We start from the raw sequence: 27,038 nt of genomic DNA on the forward strand, positions 1-27,038 counted from the left end.
TATAGAGGGTATGTACCTGAACATAATAAAGCCCACATGATAATCCCACAGCTAACATCATTCTCAATAGTGAAAAGCTCAGAGCTTCTCTTCTAAGATTAGGAACAAGATAAAGATCCCCACACTTGCCATTTTTATTCAACGGAATATTGGAAGCCCTAGCCAAAGCAATCAGGCAATTCAGAGAAATAAAAGGAATCCAAACTGGAAAGGAAAAAGTCAAACCGTCACTATGTGCAGATGACATATTGTATACAGAAAACCCTCAAGACTCCATCTAAAACTGTCAGAAGTAATCAATGAATTCAGTAAAGTTGCAGGATACAAAAACAATACAGAAAAATCTGTTATATTTCCCTAATACGGAATCATCAGAGAGAAATTAAGAAAACAATCCCATTTATACAAATGCATTGAAAAGAATACAAGACCTAGGAATACATTTAACCAAGGAGGTCAGACACCTGTGTATAGAAAAACTATAAGACATTAAAGAAAGAAGTTGAAGAAGGCACAAATAAATGGAAAGATTCTCCATGTTCACAGATTGGAATAATCAATGTTAAAATGTCCATACTAGTCAAAGCTATCTACAGATTCAACACAATCCCTATTCAAATTCCAATGGCCTTTTTCACAGAAATACAACAAACAATCCTAAAATTTCTACAGAGCCACAAATGACCCTGAATGGACAAAGCAATCTTGAGAAAGAAGAACAAAGTTGGAAGTACCATACTCCCTGATTTAAAACTATATTTCAAAGTTATAGTAGTCAAAACATTATGGTACTGGCATAAAAACAGACATATGGATCAAAGGAACAGGCAAAGAATAAACCCAAGCATACAGTCAATTAATTTATGACAAAGGAGCCAAGAACATACAATGGAGAACAACAGTCTCTTGAATAAATGATGTTGGGAAAATTGGACAGCTACATGCAAAAAATTTAAATTGGACCACTGTCTGAGAGCATACACAAAAATTAAAAAGGATTAAATACTTGAATGTAAGAAGTGAAACCATGAAACTCCTACAGAAAACATAAGCAGTAAGCTTCTTGACATAAGTCCTGGTGATGAACTTTAGAATCTGACATCAAAAATGAAACAACAAAAGCAAAAATGAACAAGTGAGACTACAGAAAACTAAAAAGCTTCTGCACAGCAAAGAAACCGTCAGTAAAATAAAAAGCAGCCTACTGAATAAAGCATTTGCAAATCACATATGTGATAAGGGTTTAATACCTAAGATATGTAGATAAAACATACAACTCAATGGCAGAAGAACAATCTAATGATAAAAATGAGCTAAAGATCTGAATGGACATTTTCCCCAAGAAGACAAACAGATGGGCCACAGGTACATGACAAGATGCTCAAAGTCATTACCTATCAGGAAAATCAAAACCACTATGAGATACCATCTTGCACCTGCTGGCATGGCTATTATCAAAAAGACAAGAAAGAACAAGTGTTGGTGAAAATGTTGAGAAAAGGGGGCCCTCTTTCAGTACTGGTGGGAATGTAAATTGGTGTAGCCACTAGGGCAAACAGCAGGGAGTTTCCTCAAAATATTACAAATAGAACTATCATATAATCCAGCAATTTCACTTCTGGGTATGTACTGAAGAAAACAAAAATTCTAACTCAAAAAGATATGTACCTCCAGGTTCACTGCAGCATTATTTACAGTAGCCAAGCATTGGAAACAACCTAAATATCCACTGACGGATGAATGGATAAAGAAAATATGGGACCTATCATCCAGTGGGATATTATTCAGCCAGAAAAAGAATAAAATCTTGCCATTTGCGACAACATGGATAGACCTCGAAGGTCTAAGTGAAATAAGTCTGAGGAAGAAATGCCATTTGATCTCTCATATGTGGAACCTAAAATAGAATTTAAAAAGCCAAGGGGTGCCTGGGTGGCTCATTTGGTTAAATGTCTGACTTTAGCTCAGGGCATGATCTCACGGTCCGGTCTGTTGGTTCAAGCCCCGTGTTGGACTCCGTGCTGACAGCTCAGAGCCTGGAGCCTGTTTCAGATTCTGTGTCTCCCTCTCTCTCACTCTGCCCCTCCCTCCCTCCCTCTCTCTCAAAAATAAAAAAAACATTAAAAAAAAAAAAAAAGGCAAGCTCACAGAGACAGAGAACAGACTGGTAGTTGCCAGAGGCAGGGGATGGGAGTTAGGAGAAATGGGTGAAGTTTTTTGTTTGTTTGCACGCATTGAATAAAAATTAAAACAAAACAAAACCCAACCAACCAGCCTCACAGAAAAAGGGATCAGGTTCCTGGTGGGAATGAAGTTGTGTTTTGAACAAAGGTGGTTAAAAGGCATAAACTTCCAGTTACAAAATAAGTACTAGGGATGTAGCGTTCATCCATATTATACAGCAGGGTTAAGAGTAAATCTTAAAAGATCTTACCACCATGTCTTATCTACATGAGATGGTGGACTGTAACTAAACTTCTTGTGGTAATCATTTTATAATACACAAGACAGATAAATCATCATCCGGTACAGCCTAAACTTAGTGCCTTTGTCAATTGCATCTCAAAACCAGGGGGAGAAAAGTACAATACAAAAACACTTAATTTCCTCTCTGGGACTCAATGCAGCTGATGGGTTAACAACACAGTTTTGGTGTCAACATCACAGGCTGAATACCAGTGAATATCATTCACTGGCTAAACAACTTTTTTTTTTTTTTTTTTTTAAATGTTTGTTTATTTTTGAGACAGAGAGAGAGCATGAACGGGGGAGGGTCAGAGAGAGAGGGAGACCCAGAATCTGAAGCAGGCTCCAGGCTCTGAGCTGTCAGCACAGAGCCCGAAGCGGGGCTCGAACCCATGGACCGCGAGATCATGACCCGAGCCGAAGTCGGACGCTTAACCGACTGAGCCACCCAGGCGCCCCACAACTTTTTTAATGTTTCTTTATTTTTGACAGAGAGAGAGAGAGAGAGACAGAGGCAGAGACAGAGCATGAGTGGGGAAAGGGCAGAGAGAGAGAGAGGGAGACACAGAATCTGAAGCAGGCTCCAGGCTCTGAGCTGTCACAGCTGAGCACAGAGCCCGACGTGGGGCTTGAACTCACAGACCTTGAGATCATGACCTGATCCAAAGTTGGACGCTCAACTGACTGAGCCACCCAGGCACCCCGGCTGGCTAAACAACTTTGGGCAAGCTGTTTGACCTTGGTTTCCTCATCTGTAAAATGGGGATATTATTTCTTGCCTATAAAGCTTGTTGGAGGAATAAGGAGGGAGGACGTATGTAAACTGTCTAGCATGACACATGATCACATACTAGGTGATGAGCAGGGAGATAATTTTAATAGGATTATGTTTGTGGAACCAGAAAGAAGTTCAGGCTCCTGTGAAAGGTGTGACCATTTGTGCCCTGCTCTGATAAGGTTTTCTGTAGAACAGCCTTCCGCTAACACTTGATATTCCTTCCTCTGGCTGCCTATCGATGAGAAATTCTTCATGGTCGACTCCACTGAGGCTAGAGCCCAGAGCAGACCTGCATGCGTCACCTCTCCACCCCGACACTCCCTTGAGCTATCACCTGTCACTAAATAATAATTCCAGTGACCTGAGAGTCCAGCAAGTTGGCTGTGTTCCCTCCAGCGCCTTTCAAGTCAGAAACCCTTCACTGCCACCTGCCACCCATCACCTCCTCTAGAAAACCCTCGCTATTCCTAGACACACTTTCCTATAACACAAAGCTAACCCCACACCCTTGCGTACAATTCTCCCCTGCTGTCAAGGGAAGCTGAGTTCCTCCCACGACCAGACCAGTTCCACTTGTGTGGCTTCCTGCCACATTCTTGCCACATCGGCCAGCTCCTCACTTCCCCCGCCTCTCATGCAGTGGGTCTGCCCCCTGCCTGCCGTGCCTCCCCTCCCCATTCTCCAGCCACTAACTTGCTCATCCTGCAGAAGCCAGCTCAAAGTCTCAGCTGTCCTCGTCCAGAGACACCAGCATGCTGTCCCTGGCCTCAGGGCAGCTCATTCAGCAGAGGTTAAAACAGCACGCGTCCAGCCAGTGACCGGAGGCTCTGAGTTGAGAGACAGTCTGGAGCTGTCGTATTAATCTCTCTGTGCCCACACACGCACCACCCTTGACTATGGCTGGCTCATAGAAGAGTCTGCAAAGTTTCGTGAATGCATTTTCTAAAAATACAATGGCCGGGACAGAGGAGTTATAGCAACACTGAGAGGCACAGAGCTCGTATGCTCTCTTCCTTCTGTGCTGCTCACATCTTAGGAGAGGTGGTGGACACAACCCAGCATGCGGGGCAGAGGGCCCACTTCCCGAGCACCGGCCACATCCCAAGACTAGCCCACAAGGAACAGCTTCTCTTCCTCATTTGCCTGATTCTCCTTCCTGGAGTTAAATGCCACTATGTCCCACCAGGAACAGAGATGGCCCGAGAATCAAGCATCTAGTTTCCAGAAAGAACTCTGAGGACAGGTGACAAAGGCCAAGACAAGTGATCATGAGAACGAGAGGGACGTTCTCAGCCAGATTCAAAGAGTCCGGAAACAGTGTCCCGCCTGCTACAAAAGCTGCGTGAGTTTACTGAGCAGCTACCAGTTCCTAGGGGACAAGGACATAAAGATGAGCAAGTGAAGCCTCTTGCGGCTGGTGGGAAGTTACAGACACAACCAGGACATGTAAGAAAGCCACACCAGGTGGAGATGGGGGGCCAGAGCACGTAGCAAGAAAGCACCAAAAAGGCTGGTTTAGTCTGAACAGCTGATCCTCTGACTCTGAGCCTCCTCCGGGCAGGAGGTGGCAGGGACCCTCCGCTGGGAGAAGCAGTAAGACAGAGAACAGCTCAGGAAGATCATGTTGCTTGGACCTCTGCCTCCCCGCCTTCATGTGCCAGTTCCAAGGTCTTCAACAAGGGAACCCGGCCAGAGTAACTTCAACAACAAGGCAGGGCTTTGAAAGGAGGGAGAATGCCTTCCTCCGGCTGAGAGATTTATTTCCTCATCCTGTGGAGTCCGAGGAGGCCTGGGTAGTCCTGTGGGCTGCAGGAGACGGCCAGGCGTTGCTTGGCTTCGGCTGGCAGCCCTGTACAGAAAAGCATCTGTACCGGCAGCTGCCAGGTGAGGGGTCCCCCACCCGGCCCTTGAGTCCTGTGGCCAGGCTGCTCAACAGTGCAGAGCTCTGTGTCCTGGGGACCCAAGAGAAGGAGAGGGAGAAGCCAGCAAAGCACAGATGCTTCGGCCTGCAAAACAGCTGTCCTGAAAAAGGACTCTTAAGAAATGAGCAAAGCAGAAGAGGAGTGTACTTTGGGGCCATCAGGGAGCCACGGGAACGAAGGGATGCGGAGAACCGGCTTCGTCGAGCAGGGTAGATTTCGTGGGAGGAGGGTGTCGGAAGGCAGCTTACAGAGGACAGCAAGTATCTGTGACACGTTGGGTTGTGTGTCTGGCACGATGCCAAGCAAGCACCTTCACGCTTATCACCGCATTTCATTTTCACAACCCTATGGGCCAGGAAATGTATTTCTCTGTGCTCATTCTGCAGGTGAGGGTACAGAGGCTCAGAAAGGTGAGATAACTTAGCTGAGACCCTGGAGCCCCACTCGCTACACCATGGAGTTGTCTCCACAAACAGCCGCTGCTAGACTCTAAAAAGATCACGCAGGATCCTGCTCTTTCAACCAAGGTGCTGTGCGACTTTGGGTGCGGTGCTCAACCCTTGCACACCTCAGTCTCTTCTGGGAGGAAGGAGATAACCCGAAGAGAGCTTCAGGCCCTTCTTACTCAGTCCCCAGCACCTGGGAGCCTCCCTGAGAAGGAAGCCCAGGGGACAAGTGTCAAAAGGGGGCTCCTGGTACTCATGTGACTGTCATGTGGTCTTTCCAGTCTACCTACAAGAACACCCATCAAGGAGGTGCACTGCTGGGGCCCTGACTTTCATGGGACAGTACGTCCCATGTTCGGAATTTCTCAGGGTTATGGATTACCCCGGCCCCCTTATGTGCCCCATCCCTGGGGAATCCCTGCATGAGGGGGAAGACCAGACCTGACTGGATCCTTTTTGGCATAGCGTCCCGCTTATGTCACTGGTCACAGTGGGCCATCGAGGGCAGGTGTGGGTGACTGTGGCCGTGTCTGACCTGAGGGCTGCTCCTTACCTTCTCTGTGACTGCACGGGCACACTCGATGAGCTCCCTCTTGGTGTAGCTGTCCGTGGGGCACACCTGGAGGGCCCCCGCCTTCTGCACCAGGAAGATGCAGCCGTGGCCCAGGTCCTGCACACGTGTGCGAATCTGGAAGCCGATCTGCGGAGGCAAGCCCGGGGTGGGGAAAGAGAAGCATGAGGGATTCTGCCATTGAGGTCTCCCCTATGTGGAAAATTTCTCCTACGTCCTATGGGAGCCTGGCTAGGAAAATTCCACTGCTGTTAGGAGTCTGTGCTTGGTGGAGTATGGAATTTCATTGATTTTACTTCCCCTTTTAGAGACTGTAAAATGCCCACGGTCCCCAGGAAGCAGGCCTACACCTCATCCTGCTAGCCTAAAGGCTTTCTGATATTTGTTACCTTTTCCAGTGAACTGCCAACTTCTATCTGAGCCACCTGATAGGTATGTTCATTAGATGAACTCTGTGGGGGCAATTATTAGCCATTCAAGCACTTATTGAGCCCCTACTGTGTGTCAGGGCCTCTTCTAAGCAGGTATTGCATTTGCTTTCATTTATTCCACATAACAGTCCTAAAAAGTAATTAGAAGTTCAAAATATACAGCTTTAGTAAGAAGCATAAAGCTTGCAGATTCTTGCAACATCGGGATGTTTCCAATCAGAACGACCCCTTCCTCAGCTATATCCACACTGGGCCCAGGCTGCCTATCAGGCAGGGTTGAGGTTTCCTTAAAAAGGTATATTTTCAGAGCTAAAGGCTCAGCAGGCACGCATTCTTTTAATGACCTCTGGGTCATGTGATTATAAAAGGTACTTGGCCTAAAAGAACCCAAACGAGCTCCACTATGGATAAGCTGCCAGCTGTCTCTTTATTGGGTAATAAATTCCACTGCCCAAAGTGTGCATTCCTCTGGTGATTTCACATCAATTTTCATTTGGGTCTGATCAATACAGCTGCCATAAATAATCTGCCCTCCAGCTGAAGTAAGCAACTAAAAACAAAAAACCGTAAGCTCTCGTGAACAAGCATTATTTCCAAGACTCCACGATAGCAAGAAGCCGTGGCTTCTCCTTCCAGCTATTCTACCAAGAATAGCTACTAAGATCTCTGGTGTCTCAAGTAAAAGCTGGGAGATCTGGACCACCTGGGTGCTATCTTCCAGTATCGTCCTATTAGGAAGGGGGGCTTTGGGCAGTCAAGGGAGCTGCAAATGTTAACTCTGTTATTGAAACACATAATGCTTTTGGGAAGATAGGTACTTCCCTTGACCTTTTAAGGCCGAAAGCATGTTTAAATCCATTTAATAGAAAATTGTCCTGATCCAGAAAGTGGAACTTTGGCTCTTTTGGGGATGCTGAGAAAGCTTCACGATCAGGCAGGCCAGGTTTCTTATGGACTATCTCCAGTCCGATTCAGCCCACTCAGCAGAAACGCCCCTGAAATGTAGCTGTTTGCTGTTGGTTTAAACATGAGGCCCAGCTGAAGTAGGAGGATGCCCCATGAAAGCTGAAAACTCAGCCTGGCTCTCGAGGCTTTTTCAGATCCGTGTACTTTAACCGGAAACACTTGAGGCTCAGCACTAATCCATAGGCAAGAGCTCTGTGTCAAGGATGCCTACAGAGCTCTAAATGACAGGTGCTGCTGGGAAAGCACAAATGGAGGAAGAAACATATGATTTCAAAATAAAAACGACTTCACTAGTCAGACCTCAATGACAGATGAAGAGACTGTGCAGAGACTGAAGAGAAGTGATCAGAGCCACCCTCTGCCCCCTACCCCCCCCCAAACCTCTCATGGAAAGTCAACATGTAAAATTGTTATCATCTGTTATTAAGTATACCTTTCCTATAGGAGTCAAAACTTCTTTGACTTAATAAAAAGTCAACAATAAGGCTAAATGAGCCAAAGTTTAAATGTCAGACTCTGAAGGCCAGATATAGATAGCCTTGGCCACCAACTCATTTCTATATTTTGATTTGGCTGCAGTGTTGAGAAAATCCTGTTTTGTGCATAAGGCAAACAGGAGCGATTTTCCCCGTAGTCCCCTAAACCATAGCAGGCAGAGACTTGGCTCAGCCTGACATCTGCACAAGCCACCCAGCAGCCCACGGTAAGGTGCTGGTGGCCCCCAATGGGTTACCATTTGGCCCAGAGTATGTTCAAAAATACACACAGGTTTTCCTAATAGTTTTAAAAATAGCTGAATTATGTTTAAAAAGTGAGCCTTGAGTCAAACATGCAGGACTTTCAAAGCACCTCCCGGGGTCAGAGCTCTTAAGAGTGAGGTGAGTGACCTCGGTGCTAGGAAGGACCAGGCCCAGAAAGAACATTCTCCATGCTCTGCTCCTACTCTCTCCTTGGAACCATGCCTGAGCTTCCGGTCTGCACAGTGGTGGGCACCAGGGCCAGCAGAAGTCTCTTAAATCACTCTCAAATCACCCTCGAGGTATGAGGGAGAAGGGACCTGCTCCTGCACTGTGTCGAGCCTGAAACCTATGGGCGGGCAGGACACTCTCATGCTCCCTCTGCACCCCTGCAAGAGGCCATGCTATGAAAAGCACCCCAACGTCCCGACGCTCAGCCTCTTCCTTGGAGGGGACATCGTGCACGTAGCAAAGGATCCTGTAAAGACGACTGTGGAGCTGGGACACTGATCATTAGCGATGAGATTCCAGTTAGGAAGCCCCGATGAAGACCGACACCAGAAAGCAAAAAGATGTGCCTAAAATAAGGCCACAGGTGTACAAGCCCGTGGGGTTCCTGGCCAATCCAGCCCTCAGTCTGGGTATCACGTCTGTGCCAGGTCACATGACTGCCTTCTTGGTTGCCATGCAATCCTCCTATATACTTGGCTGCACGGCCCTATGTGGACAGCATGCAGGAGGACAGAGGGTCACAAAGGACATGCTGAAATAGGGTTTGCGCACGTCCACAGGCCGAGGGCTGAACGCAACAAGAAGGGGAGGCGTCCCAGGATGCCAGCCCCACTCCTGGCCCTTGGCCCATGAGGGCAGCATGGGCAGCAGAAAGGCCCATGGACCCTGCTTCTGGCCGGCCCTCTCATGGACATCAACTCCCTGGGCGAGCCAGCTAACCTCCCAGGCCTCTGGTCCCTCACCTGTGAAATGGGACAGAAGCTGCCCTACTTCCCGGGGCTAACACACCACCAAGTCAAAGATACGTGTGTGAAAACATCTCCAAGTAGAAAGTGCCACGTGAATGTTCACTGCTGTGATAAGAGGAAGCTCGGTGAGGGGCAAAGAGCAAAGGCTGTGATGCCCTGGGTTTGAATCCCGGCATTTCCATGCATTATGTACTTACTTGAAACTTCACTTATTCCAAAAAGTTATTTCAAGTGGCTTCCACACTAACTCCCGTAGCTATGTGGTCTTGGACAATGTGAGCTCCCTGAACCTCAGCTAACCTGTGAAATGGGGAAGAACAAAGGTCTGTGCAGTTGTGACGGTAAATGAGGCCGCAGCCGTCACGGGTGTGACGTGTGGTATGGACCTGATGAACGCCTCTCATCGTATTCTTTTCTACGTGAGACAGAGCAGGCGTTTACGTAAAAGGGGATGACAGAAGCAACATACTCTATTGCAGTGTCCCAGAACATCCTGTACTGCTGGAGGAACATCCGAGAAAGGGAAAGTGTTTTGAAGACTGTATTCAAAAAAGATAAGGGCTTTAAAAACGTTAACTTGTCAAAGCAACACTGCAATTCTCAGCGAACAGGACCAATCCCCAGGGTGATCCGCCTTACCACCAGGGTGTGTTATAAAGGAATATTGCTCAGAGACATCCAACTTGGGGTTTTAAGTTGGCAACTTTAGTCAAAGCATTACTCGAACGGCAAGAAAAGCCTTCAATTCCCTTCTTGCCCAAATAAAATGGGCATTGTCTCCTGGTTTTATGCCTTGGGGGAAATTGGAAGTCTGGCCTTTATGAAATTTTGGATCAAATTTCAAGTGGAGGGGGGGGTCTCAGAAATCCTGATCATCTTCTTTACTACATAAAACTAAACAAAACGTACAGATTTTTCTCAGGCTTCCAAAACCATCATATCTGAAATCAGGTCACATAATTGCCTGGGAGAGCTCATGAACACTGAAGAGGCAACAAATGGCTATTATGACAGGCTTTGCAAATTTCTCCTTAAAAGGAGAAATCAAAAGTGTACAACAGAAGCAAAGAATCACTTCCCACCTATAGAAACTGTGTCCTGGAGTGGAAAGTTTTAGAGAATTCTAGAGCAGACACTCGTCTCATTTTTTGGGAAAAGGCTGTGGTTCTTGCCACAGGCTCTTGACAAACGTTCCTGCCGGCTTTGGAGACAGGCAGTATTACACATGTCCCAGCAGAGTTTTCTCCAGAGACAAAGCTGTAGTCACTAGAGCCTTCCCCCGGCATTTATATTCAGGACTTGGGGCTCATAGGATCTACATTTCCTTTTTTAAGGAGAGCAGTGATCTTCGATCGTGAAGTTGCCTGAGGGTTTTAGTTTTTATGAAGAAAGTAGTTTTCACGGTGATGTTAACAGGAGTTGAGTTTCCCATGGAAGCAGCAGCAGATAAAGCTCCTGCTGGATGTTCAGAGGGCAGAATTGGGACCTGTCCGGGAACGGTCACATTCCGGGAAAGCCCAAAGCGCTGACTCGGCACAGCCTACAGGACTGCGGCCGGGGGAATGGCTTTTTATTTGCCCTGAGTATAAATACTTTCACATGCTGTGATGTGGGGCCCTCTTGGATATAAAACTAATTCCAAAGTCTTGGGAAAAAAAAAACAAAACTACATTGCTTTAGGGATCTCCCAACCTTCTCAGTTTTCCCCTAAATATCTGTCTGGCAAATGCACACAAAGAATTTTCCTGAGCAAGCCACTGGTAATTTTATATTCTCGCTGCCCCCTTTTGCTTCAGGTCACACTGCTCTTGTGTCTGGAATGTAAAACATAACTCAAGATGCAATGGTGAAAAGGGAGAACCTTAATGAAAACGTCAGCTGCTACAAACGCAGGGCCAGGAACTAAAGTCATTTTGTGTTGTGCTTTTAACGATACCTTTTCTTTCCCGGCTGCTCTGGCATTATTTTGTATTTTGCTTCATGCTCTGGGTTGCAGTAAGAAAACCTGCTTGTTTCACACATGGGCCGGGTAGCTGCGAAGAACTCAGATGTGGAAAGGTCTCCACAGATCATGGGCTCTTCACTCAGTAACTCAGGCAGGTCAACATCTGAACCAACCAGACAAATGTAGATTCCGTCTTTAAAGATTTCTACAGAGATCCGAACCTTCCCCACAGCCTGTTAGTGTTTCAGTCCTACAAAGCCTAACATTGCTTCCTTCTGTCCAAACTGTTCCTTTCTGTAACCCAAGTTCCCTTACATTTATTCAGGAAATTCAAAAGCATGAGTAAAATCAAACGAGTTATAGGAGTCCAGATGATCTTACTAACACAGGGAGCCTATTTAAAAAAAAAAAAAAGATTGGGCAGGGGCCACCTGTGTGGCTCAGTCGGTTAAGCATCGGCTTCAGGTCATGATCTCACTGTTCGTGGGTTTCAGCCCTGTGTAGGGCTCTGTGCTGACAGCTCAGAGCCTGGAGCTGGCTTCAGATTCTGGGTCTCCCCTTCTCTCTGATCCTCCCTTGCCTGTGCTGTCTCTCAAAAAATAAACATTAAAAAAGAATTAAAAAAAAAATAACAGGACTGTGTAAAGAATCAACAGAATCCTGACTGGGGTCAAGGTGGGGAGATCTGACGATTTTTCTTTCTTGGTAGTAACTTAACAGACTCATTACAAACAGAATTATTCATGCTGCAGCCTTAATACTCAACCATACTAAAATCTCAAAATGCAGGCACTGTTAGAAACTTACATCATCCCATGCTAGATATATACGTATGCAAGTACATACATATGATACTCCTATTTACATGCGTTGTTACAACATATGTTAGCAAGTGATTTTGTTTTGGGTCATTCCTGTATTATCTCTGGGAGTCTTTGTAAAGACATACTTAGAATGGACTCCTAGGAGAAATGACACCAAGTAACCTGGGGACACGGGCTGTCACCACAAAGAGAAAGGTAGATCAGTCACAGCCTTCCATCCTGACAGCACGCTTCATTTAGGAATATCATATACAGGATCTGTGCTTCAGAAATGGCTATGCTAACTCCCACAGTATGTAGTTACCTTCATCTCCCCAGTGTCCCTATAATCGACTCCACTATTCTTTATTCCAGACTGAGCTTTCAGTCTCTAAGGAGCCGGGCGGTCGCTCGGGGAGGGGCACCTTCGGTGTGCTAACACTGGTATGGCTGCAGCATTCAGGCATGTGAAGCCCCCACCGGCTTGTTTGTTTCCCAGAGGACCACCCGATTACTTGGGGTATCAGAGATGAAAGCAGGTTCTTAGCAAGTGACCTTTGGGACCAACCTCTCACCAAATTCAGAATCTTACAGGTGCAGGCATTCTAAGGCAAAGTCTGTGTTTGGCCACTAAGGAAAGTGCGTTTAGGGAAGGCAGGTAGGTAATACAGAGGGGTCCAAAGGAGATTATGGGGGGGTAGATCTTAGAAAGCCACCAACCATATCTGGACAAGACTTTGTTACACAAAAGCAGGCTACCCGGCCCTTAATCAGAGGCAGTTAACTCCCATACTTGGTTCTTCCAACATCTCTGTGAGCCTTTAGAAACAGGAAAATAATTGCGGGGGATGTGCTAAGCACGAGGATGATGGCAGCATGTGTTCTGCCCTGGGAGCCAGGTGATGGGCTGGAAGGGAGGTGAGCTGGCGAACACTCTCAGCAGAGGCCGTCTGTCTGAAAACCCACTTCCCCAGATGGACCCAGCTCTCAGCCTGTTGGCATCAGAAAGGACAGTGAGCTCTGAGCACAGCCCAGGGCTACTGGATCTGGACCTGGAGGGCTGGCAGGAGAGTAGTGAAAACTAAGCCTGGTTTCCGCTATCAGGCTGGAATCTTCTAGGGTGGAGCTACACTATAGAGCATCCCCTGGGCGTGGGTACTAGTGTGCATGTGCTTCTTAAAACAGGGGCTTATGATGGCAGACCTCCTCTGGTTCCGCCGTGGCTGCTGCCATCTGGCCCTGGAGAGCCAGGTGCCCATAGTCACTGGTCATTTGTGAAGCCAGTCCTCCCAACTCCTCCGGGTTAGTAACCGACTTAGTCATCTGGAAAAAGAAAACAAGCAAGACACAAACACACATACACATACAGAGAAAAGCATGAGAACCACGTGTTAATATCACTGGAAGCCAAAGGGGTTCGTTCACTTTTAAGCTCTTGACTTGCGTGGGGGGCTGGGCACCAGAGAGGGCAATTCAAGCGAAGCCCATGCTGCGACGTGCACAACAGGCCAGGGCCCCTCTCAGGCCAGCAGGCCCTGGCCAGGCCAGTGGGCGACATGCTAGGCCCCGGCTGTGCAGCGTGGAGGCTGGGCCCTCACGGGCGTCCACTCCGGGAGGTGAGCGTGGCAGCCCCTGGCCCGGCCGGCCCTGCAGGTAGGCAGGAGAGTTCCCCAGGGAAACATGGGGGGCACGGGCCCCATGCAGTGCACATCCCTGGTCACATGCTTCTGCAGAGAGCTGACCTGGTCTCTGGGAACCCAGAAGCAGGTCCCACACGGGCAAGAGGGCATGAGGACAGGGCTGTTAAGGAAATCATGACTGAGAAGGAATGGGCGAGCCGGATGTCTGGGAGGACGATATTCAAAGAGAATATAGCTTTGTAGTAAATTTGTGCCAAAGAATAAGGTTTCAGCCACAAATTTAGTTAAGAGTACACTCTAGAGCACCTGGGTGGCTCAGCCAGTTAAGCGTCTGACTCTTGGTTTCGGCTCAGGTCACGTCTCTTGGTTTTTGTGAGTTCAAGCCCTGCACTGGGCAGAGTCTGCTTGGGATTCTCTCTCTCTCTCTGCCCCTCCCCCACTTGTGCTGTCTCTCAAAAATAAATAAACTTAAAAAAGAGTATACTGGGGCGCCTGGGTGGCTCAGTCGGTTAAGCGTCCGACTTTGGCTCAGGTCATGATCTCACAGTCTGTGAGTTCGAGCCCCGCGTCGGGCTCTGGGCTGATGGCTCAGAGCCTGGAGCCTGCTTCCGATTCTGTGTCTCCCTCTCTCTCTCTGCCCCTCCCCCATTCATGCTCTGTCTCTCTCTGTCTCAAAAATAAATAAAAACGTTAAAAAAAAAAATTAAAAAAAAAAAAAAAAAAAAAAGAGTATACTGTAGCCTAAATGGTCGAGCTCTGCCTTTTCATTATCAGGATATTCAGTGTTTTCCTCCTGCTTCATAGAAAAACTTACTTAAGTTTACCCTACAAGGCTAACACAGTGGTTTCTACTTTTTCCTTTTCCTCCAACAAAATGCCTGTTGGTTGTCACAAGAGCAGTTTTAACTGCCACCCGGGAAGGTATCCTCAGTCTCTTGAGTAAGAGGCTTTGCTCCTGCCCTACCCTCTCCTCTCTCTTGGTGGCATTAGAAGACCTTGGCTTCAAAGGGCTTTAAAAAATGTTTTAAATGGCTCCATATTCACGGAGGCTGGATGGGAACATGTAGCCATCTAACGCAGGTGTACCAGGAAAACATCACAGGCTTTCTGGCATAGGCGTGGGCTCCCAAGAAACACACACGCTAAACACCCTGCGAGAGGGAGGGTGCTTTGTGTGAGCCCTGGATCCCGGGCAACCTGGCATGGCGAAGCGGACCCTTGCCAACCCAGGGTCCAGGCCAGCCAGCCTAGGAGCAGACACGCCATCCCAGGCGGGGCTCCTCAAGAGCATGCACATCAAGGATCAGGATGGGCCTGCTGAGAACCTAGCCTGCGAGAGGTTCCAGAAAACACCACGAGGCCACTCAAAATACCTTCATCTCTTGCTGCACTGTGCTCTCTGCTCAGAGAACTTGGCACAGGAGGGCCGCCGGATGCGACCTGTGCCCCGCCCTGGAGCGCCCTGAGCAGAACCAGCATGGGCCTGACTCCAGCTCTTTTAGTCGCCGAGACAGGCACTGCTCCTGTTCCCCCTCCCATCCCAAATCCTTTTAAGTACCAATGAGCTTGGCACAATCACAGAGTTTCTAAGAAGGAGTAGCAGCAGCCGGGGAAGACTTTGTGGTCCAAGCTCAACCTCTAGTGGACGTAAGACTACATGACAAAACCATCCAGAGGTGCTGGGTCTGGTGGGGCAGGAGCCAGGCCCGGGCTCAGTCCCTCGAGCTGGGAAGCCACCTCCTCTCTCAACTCAGGCTCATGTGGCAGCAGCAGACAGGCATCTTCCAAAATTTTATTCTGTGACCTCTGAGCCTTCAGAGGTTAAGAGGAGCTTTCTTACTACGTACTATGTATTTTTGAGGACACCATTTGTCATCTTTTGTATTATTCTTTTAGCATACCAAGATAGCATTCACTGTCTCTCAATGCCATTTTTATCTAAAGATGCATCTAATACAATTCTGATGGCAATACATTCTAAGAAAAAAGAAAAATTGAAAATTACCTCCAAAGGTTACAGGCCTTCTGTTGTCTGGGAAATTGATTTTACAGACCCATGCTGTTTCATTGTGCCTGACAGACTAGCATATCTTATTGTCCACATACTGTAGCTTGATTCCATTAGACAATCTGTACTACCCCCATGTGTCTTCTCTTATACTGTAACTTGATAAAACACGTCCAGTCCTTGGCGAGGCAGATAGGATTTCTTTCTTTCCCCTTACCTCCGACTTCCTTCTCATTTTCTCTCCCTCCTTTGCTCCCCTGTCCTCATGCCCAAGTCTCAATTATCTGTAATTCCCTCTTGCAGCTTTTCCATGAAATCAGAGCTCCCACAGACGGGGGCGTCTAGACCATAGGCAGCTGGAGAGATCACAGATAAAGCACAGAGCTGGGGCCCATAAGGAACGAGAAACATGGAGTCATCTCTCTCCAACACAGACCCTGATTTGATGACTCAGTGGTGGTAGTGGAGGACAACAGGGCAACCAACAGTGGGTGGGGCAGCTCTTTTCCTCTTACCATTTCCTGAGCTGTTACCGCAATGGCTTTGGAGTATTTAACCACAGTCGTCTGATAGTCGACAAATGTTCCCTTTGGTTCTGGAGGAGTGCCTTCATCCAGCTACAGAGGAGAGAAATAAGCACCCACATGTCAGGAGAGGACAGTTGAAGGATGGACTGTATTTTATTAGAATCAGAACTTTGAAAATGGAGACGCCCACAGAATTTCTTTGGCTTAGAGTCAACAGCATCCCTCAGCTTTGGCAATAAGGGCTTTAACAGAAGTGCCAAGATGGCACTCGGGGTACAGAGGCAAGGAGGTCCCAAGCCTTGTCTGAGAGGAGAGGGAGGGCACTCCAGAGGAAGGACATTTCTGCCAACTCTTACCAGGGGAGGAGTCTGCCACACACAAAAGGTGGGGAAGATGTTCCAAGAAGCAGGGTTAGAGTTCAAGCATATGGCAGTGGGCATGAGCCAGACACTTCTAGGGAAACACAGAATGAAAGAAGATGACTCAGGAGAGGAGGCAGAATCTACATCCTGAATGGCTTCCCTAGGACTGGTGTAGCCCACAGAGTGTACTCCCTTGAACTCTCACTTCTGATCTAGGTTGGGGAAGACAAGGAATTGGAACCACTAGGAACAACTTGCTGCTCATCTGACTGAAAGCAACAGGAATTGACAAATGGCAGACATCACTGTGGGGGGAAGAGGTGGAACAAGTGGGACAGTGACTCTGTCCCTTGAAGGGTTGGGGGCATACTGGTTCAGAAGCCCTGGTTCCAGGGCTTGTGAGGGGGCCTCAAGCTGGTCGCTTATACTGAGTCTCAGGTCCTTCAGTGGAGACTTCCTAGCGTCAGGCTGTTGTAGGGCACATCAAGTGAGATGAAGGAAGAGATGATGACCAGGATAATGAAGATGATGATGATGATGATGATGATGTCAATGAGCACTATGACGATGAGAAAGGCAACCCATGTCTACCACCATCATCATCGCTACTGTCGCCACTGACTGCAGAAAGGTATTCCAGGTAAGGACGTAGAGGAAAGAGAAACGAATACAGGTAGAGGGAGTATAGTGAACAGAAGAGGGGCTGTTGAGAGCATGGGGATGAAGCTTGTCTGTCTGATGAAGAACCCTGAGATCATGGGAAAAACGTGGGGTCCGGGGTAGGCAATGACAGACAGTCTGAAGTCTGGGCAGAGACCAGGGGGCATAACACTACAGCCTACGTGTGATGTGGCCGCACAGTTCGGGAATATAATTGCCATCAAAGCCTCAGCACAAACCCCAGGATGGATTTGTCTAGGCTTCCTTGCCAAGGATAGAGCTGCTTTCTAAGTCTCCAATGCACTATGGGGACCCTGTTGGTCAAATGAGGACTGAGTTGTGGACTCCTTCTCTCTGTAGAGACTGACTGGGCATCTTCTAAGTGTCCAGCAATGTGCTGGGAGACTTCATACGAAATGTGGCCTAACCACAAACACACCAGGATGCTGGAGCTGGAGGGCAGCTGGGAACACAGGGGCTTCAGGCTACTGTGACAAACTTACCAATCTGAGGACAATGACACAATTAAGATCAAAGGGGCCGAATTTTTGGATTCCAGATTTCTTTAGTTTAAAGAACTTTCCTTTACTCTGAGATTTTAATTATAGCCTTCCTACTTTTTTTGAGGGGGATGTTAACATGACCTTTCTTGCAGGAAACAGTAGTGATGCAGATAGCAGGTTTTTTTGTTTTCGTCTCCATCCCTGATCAAAAAGAATAAACCACCACCACCACCATCTAATAACCCAAACAAAAACTCAAACAAAGAAAAGGCAGTGGGTCACAAGAGTCCCAAGGCCGAGGGCCACTAACCTCATTGAATGAGGAAATCGAGGTTCAGAGGGCTTGAGTTCTTTATCCAAGGTAGACCAGAAAGTTGACTTCATATTAACCCAAACCTTCTGGTGCTTAGACATGGAAAGAGAATTCCAAAAAGAACCTCCATAGCAGAAGCACCAAAAGTGGTGTAAACTGTATCCACGTTAGAATCAACTTTGGGTGCACGTTGGTTTTTTTCCGCCAGTCGCTCAATGGCTTTAAGAAGTTCAGACGATGATGCTAACAGTGTATCAATAATGTAACCAAATAACCAGGACTAAGAATGTGTGCCAATCCTAATACTTCAACGCTTAGGGGTTCAAAGGATCTGGAATATCACTTAGCCCAAAGTGTGCAGTGATGGGCAGTTTGGGGTGAGCTGAACGAAAGGAGAATGGGGAAGAGGCACTAGGTGGTTCACTGGGCTTTGGCTGGCAGGTCTGGGTAGGTCCGAGTGTAGGGGTACCAATAAAACCCTATTTGTATACCCTGTGGAACTGAGGAAAAAAACCCCTTTGTTCCCGGCCTCTGTGGGTCGTGTCATTAGCAGTTCCTAATTATTGCTATCAGTTCACACTGCACTTCTCTCCCCAGTCCTTCAGAGAGAATCAAGTGTGTCCTGGGCTGAGTGAGAGAGCAGCTGTCAAACGACTGACAACAGCCAGTACAAGAGCTGCTTTCTTTGCTGAAAAGCCGTCACAATATGGTAAGGCTCAAAGGCTATCAAAAAAAAAAGACTTCAAGAATCTGACTTCCACATTCCAGGGATTGGTGGAACCCTTCCCCATCATTGGGGTGATTCTGGAAAACACCTTCTCCTAGGAAGAAGAAGGTTATCATTTGAATTTCTAATTTGTATTGAGAAAACCTGAGCTCCATTATTTAATAACCTTGGTAGGCACATGGCTTACTTTCAAAGTTCTGGTGTTCTGACTCCTGGAAGCCAAACAAACCCATAGAGACTTACCCAAAGGCCTTTAGAAAGAGGGGAACTTCACTCATTTTCTGCCAAACTGTCCATATTTGAGTCACGAGAAGCCCACAGCAGAAATTACTGGAGGGCTCTGACAAGGCACGCCTGGGGTCTCTGAAGGAGCCCCAGCATCTCGGCCTGGATTGTGATGTTTGAGGAGAATTATCCTAATTACAGCTTCGGGCTATCACCTCTTTATGGAGATATGAACCAACCAATCTTCTCTAAATGAGCAATTAAAGACCACTTATTATCCTGAAAAACTGTAATAATGTACTCACAGTCTGACAATGGACATTTCAAAACACAGACAAAATCTCAAGTTCTTGGCTGTGCTATCCCAGAATGGCAATTAGATATTGACAAACAATTGTTAATTTTAATGACTATCAAACTGATAAGACGAGTGAAGGATTCCTTGGGGAAAGAGCAGGAAACACTCTCCAGTCTTACTTCTCTACTGATCCAAGTCAACGGAGGGGTCACTGCAGGAGAAATAATTCTCACATTATCTCCTATGCCCGTTGCCCACAAGAGTTCACTACAGGCTTTCACACATACTACTTCAGTGGTTTCTGCATTTGTAGATACCAAAACCATGGGGAGATTTAAAAAATACAGAGATTCCGGGGCACCTGGGTGGCTCAGTCAGTTAAGCGGCGGACTTCAGCTCAGATCATGATCTCACGGTTTGTGGGTTTGAGCCCCACATCGGGATCCGTGCTGACAGCTCAGAGCCTGGAGCCTATTTCAGATTCTGTGTCTCCCTCTCTCTCTGCCCCTCCCCTGCTCATGCTCTGTCTCTCTCTCAAAATTAAATAAACATTAAAAAAATAGAGAGAGATTCCTAGGCTCAACCCCACAGAGATTCCAACTGATTATCGCTAGGGTAGGGTCTTGGAACGTGCTCCCTGTGATTCCTAAGTAGCCATTCCAAAGACTAGGGCTTGGGAATCACTTCACTATTTCACTTTGCTGTTTGTTCCCCACGACATCTCTGTGAGGTCAACAGGGGAGGTAAATAATTATTTCCATTTTGTAAGTGAAGGAGCCAGTGATACCTTCTCCATCTCCATTTTCTTTCCCTTGCATAAAACTGAAAGACAGGGTGAGAGTGGCCTAAAAAAGTAATGAAGGAATAATAAAGGATGAATACTATGGTGGACAGAGGATAGAAAATGTATACATTTATCAGAACCCTCAAGAGGAGGCTCACTGATATCCACTTTGACCGACCACTCCTTAGAGAAAAGCGCTTGGGGATCATGTCTGAGGGAAACTGAGGAGGAGATGGGGTCAAGGGGTGAAGGTGAACACGTGGATGCCCAGGCGTACCTTGCTCATGGCCTCTGCAATGGCATCGACCATGCCTCCCACCAGCCCCACTTCGCTAGCTGCTTCATTCAGTGTCACCATGATGTCATCAACAGCCTCCTTCATGAGCTGGGCAGCCTCTGTGATGGCGTCGTGGGTGTGCTGGGCCTGAGAAAGCAAAGGGGAAAGAGGATTGTGGGAAATTTCCATAAACAGAAGAAAATGGTGCTCAGTTTCCTCAGAATCACCTCACTGCTTTTAAGTATAACCTTCAAAAGACACAATACAAAACTGTATCTCCATTATGGAGCACAATAATGTATTCTGGGTTTTTCCTTTTATTATGTGGGTACGTTTGTGTGCGAAATCATTAAAAATCAGAAGGGAAAATATAAAAAGATCTCTTTTTACAATTTAAAAGGAAAAATTGCAATATATGAAACAGCATCTTACGACAGGACCAGTTTTAAGTTAGTGCGTTCAGGGTAGCAGAAAGAGAATGCCACAGATTCCCAAATATATAAGCTGATGGGTTTAATTAAAAAAAAAAAAAAAACTAACATGGGGTGCCTGTATGGCTCAGTCAGTTAAACGTCCGACTCTGGCTCAGGTCATGATCTCATGGTTCGCGGGTTTGAGCCCCGCGTCAGGCTCTGTTCTGACAGTTCATAGTCTGGAGCCTGCTTCGGATTCTGTGTCTCCCTGCCTCTCTGCCCCTCCCTTACTCACACTCTGTCTCAGAGATCAATAAAATGTGAGTTCTCTATAAAGAACTCGCCAAACTCCACACCCGAAAAACAAATATTCCAGTGAAGAAATGGGCAGAAAACATGAATAGACACTTCTCCAAAGAAGACATCCAGATGGCAAACAGAAACACGAAAAGATGATCAGCGTCACTCATCATCAGGGAAATAGAAATCAAAGCCACACTGAGATACCACCTCACGCTGCTCAGAGTGGGTAAAATGAACAAATCAGGAGACTATAGATGCTGGAGAGGATGTGGAGAAACAGGAATCCTCTTAAACTGTTGGTGGGAATGCAAACTGGTGCAGCCGCTCTGGAAAACAGTGTGGAGGTTCCTCAAAAAATTAAAAATAGATCTACCTATGACCCAGCAATAGCATTGCTAGGAATTTACCCAAGGGGTACAGGAGTGCTGATGCATAGGGGCACTTGTACCCCAATGTTTATAGCAGCACTTTCATAGCCAAATTATGGAAAGAGCCTAAATGGCCATCAATTGACGAATGGATAAAGAAGATGTGATTTATATATTTAATGGAATACTACTTGGCAATGAGGAAGAATGAAATCTGACCATTTGCAGCAATGTGGATGGAACTGGAGGGTATTATGCTAAGTGAAATAAGTCAGGCAGAGAAAGACAGATACCATGTTTTCACTAATGTGGAGAAACTTAACAGAAGACCATGGGGGAGGGGAAGGGGAAAAAAAAGTTACAGAGAAGGAGGGAGGCAAACCATAAGAAACTCTTAAATACTGAGAACAAATTGAAGGTCGATGGAGGTGGGGGAGAGGGGAAAGTGGGTGATGAGCATTGAGGAGGGCACCTGTTGGGATGAGCACTGGCTGTGTATGGAAACCAATTTGACAATAAATTATATTAAAAAAGTAAATAAAATGTTAAGAAAATAATAAAAAAAACTAACATAAAGGAAAAAAGTGTTCACAACAAATGCACTTCTGTTCAAAGCTGCCCGATACCCTACCATTCCTTAAGACTGGATCACGTAAATTTAAGTATATGGCGAACAAACAAATCTGCAGAAAGATGAACAGGTTTTGGAATTATGTCACAAATTACACTGTCATGAGGTTGGAGGGACGAGTGAGCCAAGTTCCCCAGGGACAGATGTTCATTCCGCAGGCAGAGTCGCGAGCGCTCACGAGTTCCCCCTGACCCACACTTGGAGAGGCTCTAATGACCACAGGCTTGCTACATGCAGGACAAGCACAGAGTAGGCGCTGGTTGAATACATGAATGAAAAGATGAACCAATGGTAGTGGCAGGCTCCCTGAAAAACACCTCCAGTGGAAGCAAGATGCAGGACAAAGAACCAAGGTCCTGGCATCAGAAAAGCTGGGTTCTAGCTCCAGATCCATCCCTAACTAGCTAAGTGGTCCTGGCCTTTGCTTCCTCAGCACAATGGGAATAATGGTAACAACACTCTGCCAAATTCTGGTGAGATGATATGGCTGCATCTCCGTATATTTATAATAAGAGGAGTCTAGTAGGTGCCTGAGCCTAGGGAAGCTTGACCTAATGTCAGGTGGTCAGTGTGAGAATGGTGAGGTTCCAGGCGCTGGGGCCACCCATGCAATGGCCGTGGCTGCCCTGACGTATTTCAGGAGCAAAGACCTTCCCAAAGGCCCAAGAGATCGCACCTTCACTTGGGTGGATGAGAAGGCAAGGAAGCTACTGAGCGAGGGTCAACGGTAACTCTTGACCGATTAACTGAAGAGAAGAATTTTTAGAAGGGGCTGTGTGAGCCATGGGAACTGGCTCTGTATGGAACTGAAAGCGTGCCAAACGAGAGGAGGCCTTCCACAATGACATCTGATGGGAGGTGAAACACGCACCTCACGGATGGTTACCTTGAGGCAACTGTGTCAGGAGGCAAATGCGAATCATTGACCATTGTGGCTTGCCCAGACTAGTGGCCATCTTCTCTACTTCAGGGGCCTTCCATGGCGGCAGCCAGGCAGCCTCCCTCTTAGGACTTCTTCCCCCTGACCTGCTTCCCTGGTATGGTCCTGGCGGCCATCTGGAAGCCTCCTCACAGCTGCACCCTCTCACCTGAGGCCTGTAGCAGCTGGTTCTATTGAGTTTGCCTCTTTTCTTCCCTCCATGCAAATCCCAGCCCTCTTTCAAGGCCCAGCCTAAATACCACCTCCTCCAGCAGCCTTCTTGTCGTCCTCCCGTCAGCTTTCTCTGGGATTTCTGTAGCCCCGAGAAGCATCTCTGGAGTCAAACAGTCATAAAGAGACAAAGGCCTCAGAGAAAAGAACATTGGGAAAAGAGACTCAATAATGAAAAACAATACAAGTACTGCCCTGCTCTCTCAGGAGATGTTCCTGCGAGGTCCTCGGCCACTGGGTAAGGCCGGCTATCTTGAGGCTGTATGCCGGCCACACAGAGCGAGAAAGGGCTACCCATGGAGCCCCAGCCGCCTCAACATCTGATTTCAGCTCAAGCGCCGGGGAGTGATGGAGCGTCCAGTCATTTAAGCCCCAGTCACCATCTGGCTTCAATGGCAGGAGGGACTGAATGAGAACTACCTTGCTGAGCTCAGTCCACCTGCAGATCCACCAGAGAGCATACTAAAATGGTGTGTCTGAAGTCACTAAGTTTTAGGATGGCTTGTTTGGAGCAGCAATGAACTGCTACAGCCCCTAAGGAGTGCTCCTAATGCAACCTTGGGGCCAGACAAGACTTCTCATAGGTGGTGTTCCTGTTGAAGCAGAGACCTGGATGAACAATCCAGAGTCTAGCAGAGTTGACGGGGCGAGGATGGGAGAAAAGGGAGAGGCTTCCAGGCAGAGGACACAGCCTGTACCAAGGTCCAGAGTCAGGAGGGAACGTGGACTGCGAAGATGAGCCCAAACACTGTGTGTGAAGGGTCTGACACGGTGCCTGATGCACAGCTCCTGCCCCTTCTCCAACTAGACTGTGTGCTCCTTGCCAACAGTGGGCTCTGCTTCCTTCTAGAAGCACGGTATTCAGAGGAAATGAAGGGTCCGATCAAGTCACCAGGTGGGGCTGATGTAAAGGGTGACACATTAATTTTTTACCTTCACGCATAATTTTTTTAAAAGGATAACCTTCACAGGTTGTTGGTGCCAATTTCCCCTCTAGAGAGGCTTGTTTAGAAATTAATGGAACCATCTGTTTTCATGCTGAACAGGCACGGATGGCGAGCTGACGGTGGAGACGGGGCTTGTGGGAAGTCAGAACGGGACCTGGCCCTTCCTTCCTACCTTGAACCATCAACTGGGCTCCCTCGGGCTGCAGTGACCTGCTCCAGCTCTTCTGACTGGGCCAAGAATACCCAGCGATGTTCCTGGGGATGCGAGCAAGATGCCAAGGGCTGGTGTGTACTTTATACAATGTAGGAGCCAGCCTGTGGACCCGATGTGACTTTCCAACTAGTTTCATGACCCGTGTTCTTATATCTCGGGTCAGGTATTTTTGCATTTGACAGTCACTGCTTCTAGGTGACAGGCAGGGGACCAGGAATAACAGTAAATGTCAAAGCACGTGACAGCAGGAACAGCAGGCAGCTGCTAACATTCCCTAGGGACTCCTCTGTGCCAGGCACTGTGCTCACCACTGTGATTCAGGTCCCGTTCATCCTCACAGCCCACTGGAAGGGGAGGGTTGGACCATGTCCCTGCCAGGGACCCCCTCTGACAGTCACAGTCTGAAAATGGGAGCTTAAGTACTAAAGCTTCCGGATCTGGTGGATGACAAATGCCACCCACCAGCGGGCCATCTGCTGAAACGATACCACTGGTCACAAGGAAAATGAGCAGATGGTCAGATCAGGTCAAATTTATCAGCACTACTAGGAAAAAAACCACTAATGTAGGAAATTTGCCATCTACAAAGGGAAGTTTCCGCCTTTCCCCCCAAATGGGGTGCTTTTAAATTAAGGTAAAGCCTGACAAGTATCATGTGGCAAAGGCAAGGGGCCTCAGGACTTGCTACTGTTACCCGAGTTGGCTGGGTCCCCATCATTCAGTGCCTGCTTCTGCATTTCAGCAATAGCCCGGCCTCTAGTCTCTCAGCTCTATCTGCCATCGTGGGCTCCACTCTTGCCCATGAATGTGTTGCCAGTCACAGTTCTCCAATCTGCTCCCTGGAGCTCCCCAGGGCCGACCTTGTGTATACCTTCCAACACCTGGTAGCTTGCCACCAGCTGAGCCCGACCCTGGAAACTCACCCAGTGTGAAGCAGTAAAATATCTGGCTGATCTGTGCTCTAGGTTCCTGGGAGGGAGACTTGGCCTTTCCAAGATCAAGGATTGCCTGTTATTCCCGGTGGGCCCCCTGGACTACACATTAGTTTATGCTAAGGAGGTGACTCATGGTGGCCAGTGGGCAATTTCAGGATGGGGGGCTGGTCGTGCTGGAAAGACCAACCGTGTGATTAGAGGGCTGTGGCTTTGAGCAACATAATGCCAGCCTGACCTCTGCGGACAGGATGGGGCTGGAGACTGAATCACGGGTCATAGGACTAAAACCAATCAATCAAGCCTACATACTGAAATCCCAGTAAAACTGCACAGCAAAGCTGGAGTGAGCCCTCTCTGGTTGGTGATGCATGTCAATAAGCTGGGAGGGTGACACCTCCTTGGGACATGTTCAGGCACCCCCCAGACCTCACCTCTGGGTCTCTTCTTTCGGCTGGTTTGTATTCCTTTATATCAAAACTGTAACAGTAAGTAGAGAAGTCTCCTGAGTTCTCTGAGTCATTCTAGCAAATTATTGAACCTGAAGGGTACTGAGAATCCCTTGAATTTGTAACCATCAGGTCACAGTGAGGATGGCCCAGGAACCCTGGAACTTAGGTCGGGTGCCTGAATTGAGGACAATGCTCTTAAACTGGGAAATCGGAACTGATGCCAGCGAGTTATTTCTAGAATTGCACTGCTCCAGGCATTGAGGTCACCCAGGCAGTGGCCATGGCTGCCCTGACATACCTCAGGGGGAGACGACCCTTCCAAAGGTCCAAGAAATGACATTTTCACTTTGGTGGATGAGAAGGTAAATAGGCCAGTAAGAGAAGGTGAATGGTAACTTTTTTTCTTGTTTTAATATTTTTATTTATTTTTGAGAAAGAGAGAGAGAGAGAGGGAGGGAGGGAGAATGCACGCATGCCAGTGGGGAGGGGCAGAGAGAGAAGGGACAGAGGATAGGAAGCAGGCTTCATGCTTATAGCAGTGAACCTGATGCGGGGCTCAAAATCACGAACCCCGAAATCATAACCTGAGACGAAGTAGGATGCTCAACCAACTAAGCCACCCAGGCACCCCTAAATCTAACTCTCTTGACTAACTGAAAGAGAAGAATTCTAAGAGGTGGCTGTGTGAGCCACAGGAACTGGCTAAGTCTGCAGAATTGAAAAGTCTCAAGAATCAAGAAGAGGTCTGAACGGTCAGATCACAGGTGGTTGTCTTGAGGCAAACGTGTCAGGATGCAAAACTATCAGGGATGTGATGGAGGAAACTGGTAATTTAGGTTGATCGCTGATTTCCTGGTACAGAGAAGGTAAAACACAACATGTGCAGATTGCTTTATTTTGATGACAAAAGCCTGAAAGGTGACATTTCTTGCACGTTACCCTCTAGAGAGAGCCCCTATACAAAGACGTTCTCATTGATAAAAGAAGGCAAAATTGGACGGTGCGTATTTCTCTAAATCTCACTTCAAATGAGACGATCACTGATGGCACAAAAGTGTCAGCGATTCTGCACCCCCACATTAAAGTCGAGTGAGTGTTTCCAGGTGAGAAGTGAGTATTTCCCGCCAAGCGTGTGCCTTCCCATATGGGCTGAGGAAGGTACGAGAAGCAAGTTTTGGGGGCGGCAGCAGTAAATCACAGAACTGCTCTCCGAACTCCGAAAACGTAAACAACGCTTTCTCCACACTGGGGCATCCAAA

General features: G+C 47.4%; 1 protein-coding gene across 1 annotated transcript in view; it reads right to left on the reverse strand.

The window, feature by feature from the left end:
- Positions 1–27,038, reverse strand: part of TLN2 (talin 2) — a 438,974-nt gene that overhangs the window by 46,939 nt on the left and 364,997 nt on the right. Inside the window, exons 43-46 of the mRNA XM_078448675.2 lie at positions 20,370–20,516; positions 16,209–16,310; positions 13,249–13,368; positions 6,166–6,312 (exon numbers count right to left, since the gene is read on the reverse strand). Coding sequence (XP_078304801.1) covers positions 6,166–6,312; positions 13,249–13,368; positions 16,209–16,310; positions 20,370–20,516 — 516 coding nt within the window. The remainder of the gene's footprint in view (positions 1–6,165; positions 6,313–13,248; positions 13,369–16,208; positions 16,311–20,369; positions 20,517–27,038) is intronic.

Source organism: Panthera onca, chromosome B3 (genome assembly GCF_046562875.1).
Source record: "Panthera onca isolate mPanOnc1 chromosome B3, mPanOnc1 haplotype 2, whole genome shotgun sequence".
Taxonomy (NCBI): Eukaryota; Metazoa; Chordata; class Mammalia; order Carnivora; family Felidae; genus Panthera; species Panthera onca.